Source organism: Gavialis gangeticus, unplaced genomic scaffold, assembly GCF_001723915.1.
Source record: "Gavialis gangeticus isolate Ggan-Ray unplaced genomic scaffold, GavGan_comp1, whole genome shotgun sequence".
In the NCBI taxonomy this organism is placed as follows: Eukaryota; Metazoa; Chordata; order Crocodylia; family Gavialidae; genus Gavialis; species Gavialis gangeticus.
Window position 1 is genome coordinate 33,192,599 of NW_017729022.1, and position 11,981 is coordinate 33,204,579.

The 11,981-nt window shown below is 42.1% G+C and overlaps 1 protein-coding gene across 1 annotated transcript in view; it reads left to right on the forward strand.

Annotated features, from left to right (window-relative positions):
• The first annotated feature begins 3,494 nt into the window (after positions 1-3,494).
• Positions 3,495-11,981, forward strand: part of ZDHHC17 (zinc finger DHHC-type containing 17) — a 122,067-nt gene continuing 113,580 nt past the window's right edge. The window contains exons 1-2 of the mRNA XM_019515789.1: positions 3,495-3,557; positions 6,736-6,839. Coding sequence (XP_019371334.1) covers positions 3,495-3,557; positions 6,736-6,839 — 167 coding nt within the window. The remainder of the gene's footprint in view (positions 3,558-6,735; positions 6,840-11,981) is intronic.

The following is an 11,981-nucleotide window of genomic DNA, read 5'->3' on the forward strand; positions in this document are numbered from 1 at the left end:
GCATGTGCCTGTCCACAACTTAAGGGTTGATGCCTGTGTCTGGCTCTGTGCAGTGCGAAGGTGGTGCAGGATCCTCCTTCCCTCTGCTCCACACTGAGGTCACTACCTAGAGATCAGTGTGCTGCTGCTCAGCCCAGCATGCTCCAGGCCCTGAAGGACATGGATGGCCAAAAGGCTTTGCATCGGCTCCTTCGGGACCACCACGGCTTCTGGTGAGTTGGGGACCACCAAGCTCAGAGTTCTGTGCCTGCCCTCGTGCAGGGTAAGTCTCCGCTTGCTACAGCTCCCCAATATAACCTGCCCTCCCCCAAGACTCTGCCCTGGCAGATGTCCCCTGGCCTACCCTTTCCCCTTCAGGCATCCTGCCCTGTTCCATGCACCTTTTTGCCCCTCTGACCTCTTTGTTGCCCCCCATGTGCTAATGTGTATCCATGTGTTCAGCCTGGCACCTTGTCTCCTCTTATGGTCCCAGGACCAGAGTTCGGGGGAAGTTTCCTGAGGAAACTAAGAGTAGAAACTGACCTGCCAGTTCTCAGTCCTCAGTAGTGATCTGTGTATTTGTATCCTTCAGGTACCATGGTTCCTAAGGCCCACCTGGCTAACTAATAGCCCCTACTGTGTGGGGCTAATGTGTGAAAGATGCACCAGAATTCTTGGGACAACAAAGGCAAAAAGCAGGACAGGAGTGACATGAGGGTCAAAAAGTGAAAATGAGTGCGTCTGAGGGGGACACTGAGCAGAGCCCCCCGGGCCACACTCACCGGTCCTCAAAGGCATCCAAGGAACCGGTGGACGCCGCCCACTGGTGTTCTGCCCAGAAACGTGCACAGACAAGTGAGAGGAAAGTGGCCCTGCAGTCTCTGGGAACCTACCTTCCTGGCCAGAGCCTTCTTCCTGGTCAAGTACAGGGCCCACTTGGGCAGGGCCAGGAGGAGGTTGACCAGGAGGTCAGGACTTGGTGGGGCTGTGGATGGGGTGATCAAAAACAAAAAGATGGGGGTGAAATTCAACCAGAACCTCAGGAGGAGGAGGTTCTGGAGTTGGAGGTGGAGGGGCTGCAGCCTGGAGCACTTGAGTGTCATGTGCACCAGGGTCTCCCTCTTCTTGCAGAAGGGGCAAGAGACTGGGGTGTATGTGAAGCTTGCCATATACATTCCCGCGGCCCTCAGTAGTGACCTGGAGTCACATGTGGAAAATCCATGTGCCACTCTTGAAGCTAAAGTGTGCAAGGCCTGGCCAAGCCAGGGGAACAGTCCCCGCTGGTAGCCTGAAGGAGTCCATATTATATTTATGTTATATTTCCATGCTATAATATATAACATGATTTAATATGTTAATAGTAATATTACACTATTTATATTATGCTATTTATACAGGTTTATCTTGGGTTTTGCTGATTCTGTATATGTGAATTCTCTCTTATGCAATGACCCTTTTTATACCAAAAATTCATTATATGTGAGGTGTGTTGGAAGCCTGCAGTCAGCTGCTTTGTACAGTGCATTGTGGGAGTGATGCACACCAATATATAGTCTCCTGTGTGGATCTGTGCTCCTTGCTTGTTGTCTGCAACGCATGTTTCTGTAGTTGCCATCCCCTTTATGGTAGCATTTACCACCACCCTGCGCTTGTGTGTGCCGTCTGCTGTTGGTGAGTACCAAAATTGTCTTGTAAAAGTGGTAGAAATGCCTCTGGGAGTCAGTACAGTCAAGGTCTTGGAACATATCCCTATTTGTTACATTGTCAAGTGAGATCCCTTTATGCAAATTTGAGTTATGCGCCGTTTTCAAGGAACACTTGTACAGCATAAAGCAAGGGAAACCTGTACTATATTTAAAATGATTGTATTTATACTATATTTATATTATTTTTTTAAATAGTGTGCCACTAACTTCTGAGAAGTTACAGAAGGACACCTTGAATCTAAAACGATTGAGAATGATGGGTTTGGGCACTAAACAGTTTTCACTCTTGAATGTTGATATTTGCTACTTAATACTTAGTTGTTTGCATTTGTTTTCTGATGCTACATGACATTGCTCTAATAAGATATAACTTTTCTTTTTAATAGTGTCATCTCTCTGTGCACAATCTGAGGAATTCTCTTTGGAGTCCTATGTGTTTATTCTATGAAATCACAATAAAACATTTATCCAGTGTAATTTGGGTCCATGCATTAACAGAGTACTTAACTTGTGTTATGTAACTGGCTCAGTCTGTTTCTGATTTTTTTTTCCTCCTATCTAAAATTAAGCAAAAATAATACTGTTGTGAACTTTTTTTACTGTTAGTGAGTAATTGGAATAGAAGGGATAGAGTGGGGTGAAGATATGTAGTGGCTGAATTGCTTCAAATATATTGTGTTTGAGCTTATTTTTATAATGGCAATCAAACTTTCCTGGACAGCACTTTACTACATGTTTAAAATTGCTTTTTACTGATTGATATCCAACAAATCTACAACCCTGCTGAAATGAGTCTCAGGATGATGAATTCTAGAGAGAGAAATTCAAAATTCTGTTTTCAAGCTTTATGGAAATCTGGGCTATCTCTTTAACAATTTTTCTCTCTGAGTATAATTACTTGAAAAGACTAGGAAAAAAGTGATTATATTGTGTTGTGTTGTGAAATGAGAGGCTTGATCACTTATGTATATACAAACTGAAGACTTACTATGTAGCCATTGCATTTCTTCATCAAACATCTTGCATGCTGCTTTAAGGCAAACATTATTATTGAGAGATGGTTAGGCTTGGCTGAATTCAGTTTTTATTTTCTAATAATTATGATGGATATCGATGTTTGTTTGTTTGTTTGTTTGTTTGTTTGTTTTTAAGCTTTTATTTTGATTTTTATCAATTTTAAATTTTCAGGATTGCGTGAAATTAGTGGTGTGGGATGTAGACTTGCCAGCTGAGTGGCAGAGCTGCCATCAGTCCTGGCACTGCTCGCCAGTAGCGCTCTTGCCTACTTTGTTGCTTCCTTTTCCTCCGTTTCCAGTCTCTTAGGGTTTCTGAGACTTGCAGTCCAAACTACAGTCAACACTGTTCTGTAGGGCTGCTCACCCTGTCATTGCACACTCCTTCAGCCATCATTTTTCTCAGTCTCCTTCCCGTAAATTTCAGTTATTAATGATGGAAATTTATAGCTATATATAGCTAGATATATATCTAGCTATATATATATCTATATAGTTGCTCTGCAAGTTTGCTGTGAAATCTATGTTTATCAATGTTTACTAATTAAAAATTGAATCCTACCAAGCCTGGAGATGGTGTTTAGTCTAGTTATGATGTAACTCTTCAGAACTGCCAGTTCACTTTCTAGGGTATATTTCTGTTCTTGACAGAGTGAAAACTGAGACTGACTTCTCATGCCTATAAAATCTGTTATCCTGGACAAACTGTATCTGTGGTCTGTTAGCTTAAGTGCTTCTTCCATTTTTAATATTGGGATATAGGTCGTTGATCACAGAATCAGATTTTCTCCGAAGAATGACCGATTACATCATGCCAAACAGTCTTTTTGTGAAGGAGCGTCATTATCATCTTTTGCTGGTTTGTCCCATGGAGGAAATGCCTTTTAATAAGTAGTGTTTTCTAGGGTGCTGGAAACATTTCCATGCACAGATGAAAAAACATAATTTTTACTTATTTAAAAAAAATTAATGCCTTGTTACTTATTTGGGGGAAAATACTGTCTTTGAAAGTGTTTTTAAGTTGAACATAATTTAATAAAAAGACAGTTTAATTAAATGTATGGAAGTGCTACTGTAGAAAGCTCTTTCTTAAATGCATTCTATCTGATGCAGTATGCAAACTCTTAAGCTCTTTGGTTTTTATGCAGATTTATTTAATTATACGACTACACAAAGACACTGAATTACAGTATTTTCCATAGCTGGAAAATACTGTTCTAGCACATTGCAGTGGAATAATGAACTCATTAGTCTTACTGACACTTTTTTTTTAAATCTTCCACATGCAGATCATAAATTGTACTTTTGCTAGGTTACTGCCATAAGGGTCTAGTGTTTTGTGAAGAGAGGTAAGAAAGTGTATATTCTATTTCAGGAAAGATGAAGCATTAAAAACTACGTTCTACAATAGAAAACTTAATAGCAGTTAGCAAAAATGACTGTGTAGTTCATCTAAGTACAAGCTGCCATGGTCTTTTTGCACATTTATGCTGAAAAGTTTATGGCAAAATCCGGTTGCTCCTCCTCCTCCAAGGGAACCTTCATTTCTTTTACTTCACACAAGTTTCTAATAGTGGCCTGGTAGCTGACTAGCTCCAGTCAACTTCAGTGTTCCTAGTAGCAGCCTTTTGGTATTTATTTCGCATTCACTGTTTCTGTGCAGTTAACCAGAGCACCATTATGTTTCAAAGTAGATCATGGGTCTTAAAGGTGCTAATCACCAATGTGGCTTATGCACTGAGCCAACATGCAGGTAACAGGAGTTTGTTTAAATGTAGACAAAAAAATGTTGGATTGGGATTTTGGAAGTACATAATTTGCTTAGCTGCATAATTGGCACCCGTGTAAATGGAGTGTAGTGTTTGCAGGAATATTGTGCGGTTTAGAATCTGCTTTTGTATGCTTAAACCTTTGCAGCAGCTCTGCCTTAAAATCTATGGGTAGACCAGTGAGTCTCAACTAGGGTGCCATGGCACCCTGGGCTTCCTTGAGATCCTTTCACGGGTGCTATGAGGGACCACATAAATTAAGCACTGTTAGGTGTGCAGACGTGACTTGCAAGATAAACTCACAGAGATTTAAAATGAGAATCCATAGTGTTGAAAACATTATGAACTGCTGTGGTCTTTCTTAGTTCTTTGCAACAGAAAATTGCTCTGTTATTTTGGGGTCAAAAATCAGTGAAAACTAAGAGCTGGCATTTTCTGAGGATCACCTTGAGTCCAAAAAGTTTGAGAATCACTGCTGTAGACTATAAGAATTTATCCCTTGGTGGGTTTTTTTAAGGTTTTGTCTCTATCAAGGAAGAGAAGCATTAAGAATTTTTAGAGTGGAGAAACTCCATTAAATTGATAGAACATTATTGAAAATGGATCTAATCCAAAAATAGGTTGAATCATATTCAGGTCTTTTGGGCTGTTCTCTGTATGCATTCATATATGACCATTTATATGCTATGTTTTTTTTTTGTTGCTGGGTTTTTGGTTGTAGCCATATTGGTGTAAGGACATAGGCAGGCAAGATTCTTTGGGTAGATGTTATACCTTTTATTAGACCAACTCAGTTATCACTTCTACCCAAAGAACCCTGCCTGTATGTGTGTTTTTTCAGGAGGCTGTCAAAAAAGGCATTTTTTTAAAAATGTGGAACGATAGTAAAAATGCTGTGTATCATTACTATGTCCTGAAAACTTCGGGCAGTTTTTTCCATATTTAGTCTTACTGCATTTACTGGCTGAAGCCTGCCCTCCCTACCCAGTCAGTCCTTCAGAATTGGGGTTCATGTCTTACGTGTGTAGGTTGAGTAATAGTAGCAGTATTTTGAAATCTGTGAATCTTGAAAATGAAAAGAAGGTGAGACTCTGATCAGCTCTACTTTCAAGTACAACCACATTCTTTTGCTGGCTCCCCACATTCCTTTCTCTTCCCTTAATATATTCATGGCATATACCCTCCAAGTGCTCCATTACCTGTATGGAGTTTTCCAAGGGTACATGATTTATGCTGAGGGGAAGAATGAATAAATGGTGTTTGGGGACTGGGGTTTAAATGGATATTAATAAACACCCTAACGTTTGGGTCCTGCAGAGGTTCTGAGGAAATTACTGTACAAATTGAGCTGTACTTCTCTCTTTCCCCACTGACCTCTTGCTTATATATTTTTATTTTTCTGGTAGGTAGCTTAATACTTAGTGAGGCTGTTCATTAAATAGATTAAGGACTATGTGATGTGTACATTTTCTTACTATGCTAACATGGGTGGTGAAAAACCTAGCTTAACATTGTACATTATGTAGAGGAGAATTGGAAGATAAAGTTGTTCAGTAGTGGCTTTTTAAAATGATAGTAATAGGTAAAACTGCATTTATTTATCCCAACAGTTTGAAAAGTTGCAAGTTAAGAATCCCTGGAAACGTTGTGGGGTGTGCTGTGTTTTCTAAAAATGTTGAAGAGTGAAGTGGTATTATTAATCCTGCTGGGAGGGATAGCCATTTTGCTGAAAAGTGGCATTAGCATGTGTCCAAGAAACTTGGTATAAGATGGGTTGGCAACCCATAGCCTGCAGAACCATTGGACCTGGCAGGTAGACCAAGAATGCATCAGTAGCATTCTGGGAATGGGGACTTTGCCTGTGCCATACTACAACCTTGTCATTCCATTCCACGATGGCAAAAAGGTTGACCTGTGATGCAAGATCTGAGTCCTTCCCTTTCTACTTGTTAAATCAGTATCCAATATAAAATTAGAAATATTTCAATATCCTTGATGTGGTGTAAAATTAAGGACAAATTTTAAGTGTTTAAATTAAAAAATGTTTGCTAAAGAGTACCTTGGTACATTGTGCAAACTATAGAGGATTGTGATCTTGTATACTGACTGTGGTCATATTTTTAAGTAACTTTTATTTGACATTCAGTTGGACATTGTAAGGAGTCTTTTGTTTGCATGTGGAATTTTTTCCCAAATAAATTATAATTTTAAAATGACAATTCCAGCAGTGATTCTGAACCTAATTTCTGAACATTGTTTCTCTCTCAGGAAGTCAAGCCCCAAAGTCATTATAGCCATGGATACAGTGAATCTCTGGGCCGGAAAATCCACAATGATGATTATAGCACTTGGGACATTGTCAAAGCAACACAGTAAGTTTAGTTTTTTGGGTTTTTTTGCAGTTTTAACTTTGTATTAGTGGGAAGACATTAAAATATACCATATTTACTCAACTACAAAGGGAGGTTCCCCCTCCCCAGTCAGCATGGGGGGAAGCCCTTTGTCTTATGATTGCACGCAAAGAAACTTCCTTAAATACATTGTCTATCATAGTGGTTCCTGAACTCTGACAGATTGTGCACCACCAATTTAAAGCACTACAACCTTAAGTAGCACCAGCATATGTTTCAGTTCAATCTTAAGTACCACCAACACATTTTTTCATATAAAGTAATTATAATAAAACTGTTAATGTGTACCACCGACAGGTTGACTTTGTACCCCTGGTGGTACCCGTACCACAGGTTGGGAACTGCTGGGTCATTCAGCTGCTGCCAAAAAGAGCATGTGCTCAGTAATGGAAACCAACTATGCAGCCAGTTAAATGCAACCAACACTCAGCATGACTATAAAACACACAGCTTATATTGCGCAGACATACCGATGGGAACATGGTGTGTGTGTGTCCCTTTAAAAAAACAACAAAAAGGCCCCCCCAAAAGTTGCTTCTTCAGGAGGGAATGAGCACCCAGCCTGGAGATGCTGCAGTAGCAGGCTGGCAGTTGGAGAGGCTGGAGCAAGCTCTGACACACTCCCCTGGTGCAAGGAATCCTGTTTGTTTGCTTGCTTGTTTGTTTTTTGTTGTTTTGCAAGGAAAGTATCAACTACCTAGCTAAGCTTAGCTAGCGATCAGCCTGTCTTGTGTCCTCTGTGGTTCAACACACTCTTACAGTTGCACCATTTTTAGTCCTGTTACCAAAACTGCCACACACACCCTCATTACCATCAGAATTATGTAAAGGACTACTTCAGTGACCTCCCCTCTCCTGATCCCCTCCCCCACCCTCCTTCCCAAGTCCCTGGCCTGTTTGCCCAGTTTTTTCACTTGTTACTGTATTTATCATAGTCTCTATCATCATCATCGTCATCATCATCGCTTTCTTTGGAAGGCTTGTCTCTGAATGTTTTATGCCAGTCCTTCCTCTTCCACATGATGTCAGCCATCTCTTGCCCATGGTCTTCCATTGTCTTCCTGCAGTACCAGGACACCTCACCCAGTCCCATTTTAATATAGCCCTTGACTGGGAGGTCCTCTGTTTGTTTATGAGCAAGTTCCTAGCATTTCTGAAGCAGGAGATGAATTGCTCTAAAGCAGGCTGTTAGGGTCCCTTGCTGCTTAGCCAAGTGCTCGTACAGAACCACCTTGTTGGTCATTGTTATGAACCCTGTCACCATCAGGAGGAGTATGCACCTCTCTTCCACATCTCTCCGGCTTATAGGCAGTCCCAGAGGGGGTGGTTGATTTTTGTTTCTGCCTCCCACCAGCAGGATTACTTGGGGCAGTTTGGGCCTCTCTGCCCCACGCTGTTTCTCCGTGACTGCATGAGGAGTGTCTTGTGGGCTACTTGCCAGTTCAAGTTCGACACCTTCTCTAGGTCCTTGTGGAAGATTTGTTTCCACACAGGGGCAATATGATGTCTCTTACCCTTATCACTGTCTGCATCTTACAGTGATTTCCCAGGGTCATTGGGGCCTTGTTGTGCAGTTTGTGTTTGTGCAGTGGGAAGGGAACAAATTCAAGGCAAACCTCCAATAATTAGATTCTACACCTGGGATATTATAACACACTTATAAATTTTTCCATGTGTAGAATCTAATTATTGGAGGGTCATCTTATATTTGACTACATACGGTACTCTTACACGTTTATGTAATTAAATACCTTGCACCTGCAGAATGAACAATCCAGGCTTAATGGATTATATTCTTGATTCCAAATTTGAGTTTCAAAAAACACTACTGTTGTTGGAAACCACATCTTTTTTGTAAGGGTGTGGTTAAGCAAAATGTTGTTGCAGGGGCAGGCAAGTAAATATTTTTCTTTCCATTTAGGGTGTTCCTTGTTCTCTAGTGATTTTTTTAAAATAATTTATTATGTAGGGTGGACCACATACGATTTGGATGTATGTGATTTGAGGTGTCAGATTTGAAGTAGAGCTAGCATGGTTAAGTGTTTTGTTTTGTTTTTAAATTATTTTTTCACTGCTGCTCTGAAGTTGTAATGCATATAAATCATGGTGACATTTCTAAATAAGTATTAAAATAAGTATCTCTTTCTTATGGGTGCTGTATTACCTCTATTGTAAAGCTCATCCTAGATATGGAGTTCCTTAATTTATACTTACAAAAAATATTTGTGGGATCTGGGTCAGGGAGTGAAGAGGTGGCTGGTTGCCTTACTGACTGTTTGGCTGCTTATATGAAGCTGTAAAGTTTTTTTTGATGTCTCCATGGCTTGATAGTCCTGCAGAGTTCTCTGAGCTTGCTTGGGTGTCAAAGTAAATAAGTATTGGCTTGTTATGTAGCATTCTGTCCAGGCTAACTTATCCCTCTCACTACTTCATCATGTAGATGCCTGAAAAGCCTTTAACATAAAATCAATAGTGAAGATCCCACTGGACTTCAGGGATACTCTCTTCTCTTTCAGGGTCTAAACTGCACTTGGAGTTTTATATTTTCTTACATAAGAAAGTCCTACCCCAAGTGGAGTTATATAGATATCTGTATTATTGTGTGTGAATCTGTGTGAGAGAGCGCAGAAGTTGTGGCCTCCTGTGGTGGTGGTGTTTGTTTTTTGGGTTTTTTGCTGGTGTTCAAGGTTAGATGGTCAATGTTGAGTGAATACTAACTTGGGCATCTTTGTGTTAGATGTGCCTTCAGATACCACAAAATTGGGTAACAGTTTAAAACTCAGAAATAGATGGAAGGGGTCAGCTGTATAGATTTTATTTTAATTGACCCTGAGAGAGGATGCCTTTAGGGTAGCTAGGTGGTGGTAGAGAATGACAGCATCATGATGATGCACTTGGGGGAGGGACTCTTTTTTTCCAGGAGAAACCTAGAAACAAGTACCATTGGATGTTTGAGGAGGAAATAGCATTTAGTAGTAGAATCTAATGCCCTTTCTGAGGAAGGCAAGAGAAACTAGGGGCTCAGACAGAAATTACATTTTTCGTGCAATCAGTCCCCTGAAAGCACTCTATGGCTGTGCCATGACACATGCACAGCTGCAGAATGCTTTAAACGTGGCTGATTGTGCAAAAAATTAACCTCTTCAGATGAGGTATCAGGCAAAGGTGCTGTACTTGAGATGCCTTAGGGAACTCATGTTCCCTAGGGTTCATTTTGTTGTGCAATTGGGGCCGTCAGCAGGAAGGGAGGGGGAACCGGTTTCCCTGGCCTGTGCTGGAATGGGGTAGATGGATTGGAGTCTCCTCCCTTTGTGCCCACCCTCTACCTACCCCTCCAAGTTCAAGCCAGCCAAACCTGAGTTGGCAGTTGCTGACTTCCTGCTCCCTTCCTGCTGGTAGCCTCAGAGTTGGGAGGGTGGACAGGGCTGGGGAGGGGGGCGACTCCTCAGCTGGGCAAGGGGGGCCACTCCTCAGCTGGCTGTCCTCCTGCAAGAGGGCTTGATCTCTCCCTCCTCCCACTCCCCCAACCCAACAGGTAAATGTCTGTTGGTTAAGGGGGGTGGGGTGCTCCAGTGCATGGTACTTTGTTAAACACCGTGAGTTAGAGCAGGGATCTTCACATCTGTCAGTGCCATAAGTGATTTAGTGCTATTTTACACTAGAGGTATATAAGAGGTAGACTTATCCGGAGGGTTTCCACTACCTTAGGATCATGTTTCATATAGTATAAAGCAAATTCTGCTTATTAAATATAATTACATCTAGCCTTTTCTGTGAAGAGCTAAGTGCGTGGTATAGGGTGCTTTTTAAGATCTATCTTGTGCCAGAAGGTTGGAATAAGTATGTTAATGATAGATAGTTGATCTAATAGTTGTTCTTCATTTAAATCCCGTTTTTCCCCCTTCCTCTTCCCCCCCCCCCCTTGAAGTACTACATTTGTTATTGTGGACATTGTCATTAGTATTGGCAAGTCATGGTGATGATACCAAATATACTAACTGACACATTTGCTTGAAGATTGAGGAAAACAAGTCGTGATACTTATTGTAATGCATCAAAGTTCAAGGTCCATTTCCCAAACATAGGTGGCTCATCATCCCAGAATGGTTAAGTCATGCCAGTGCATGTAGCCAGGGTATATATGTGCTATGGCCTGAATAATATTTAGCTATCCCCGGTTCCTCAAGCTTGATCATCAGGGATTCTCATTTTCCCTGATTAAAAAATTGCAAATTCTCTGATTAAAACTCCCCAAATGTGCGATTAAAATGAAACGCCACTATACATAGGTGGCAATTATACACACTGTTTTATTGATATATTTACAGTTTTAAAGCAATTTGCAAACCTACCAGTGCCTCAATCACTATAGTAAAATAAATTCAAATTTTGGTATTTGATTTTGGGATTTTTTTATCATGGAAAACTGGCTCCCCCTGCCCCCTTAGCTCACCAGGGTACAGGTCCAAGCCCCTCACTCCCAAACCACAGCCCCATGTCCTGCCCCCCAGCTGTGCCAGAGGGGGCCACCAATTGCCAGAGCTAGACTCTGCCAGAGGGGGCCACCAGTTGCCAGAGCTAGAGGGCCAGGGACCTGGGTTTGCAGACCCCTGTCCCCTGCAGAAATGCCTGAAACCCTAGCTGCCACCTATGGGAGGTGGCAGCTGCTGTGGCCTGAGCAGGGAGCCCAGCTTCCCCTCCCCTGTGGGTAGAACAGCCAAAGTGCAGCATGTGGGGGGGGAAGAAGGAGAAGTACAGGGTTTGGACAAGGGATGGGGCTGACTCCCCTCTGCTGCATGGACTCCTGGGGAACAGGTGGAGCATGTGCCCCCCAGATCTGTGTGTGTTGTGGGAGCAGGTATGGGTTGCCTCCTGTAGGTTCAGGCTCCCTGCCCTGCTTCCCTTCCCCTTGGGGCCTCTGCAGTCTGGTAGGGGGGACCTGGCAGGGCAGGGCAGAGCAGAGTGGGGCCACGCGGGGAAGCTTATTGTCGTCGCTGTGCGCCCCTTGTAACCCTGGTGCCTGAGCCTGAAGTGGCCAGCCTGCACCTGTCACCGCCCCATGCACAGATTTGTGGGGCATGAGTTTCCCTTGTCCCTCCCCCT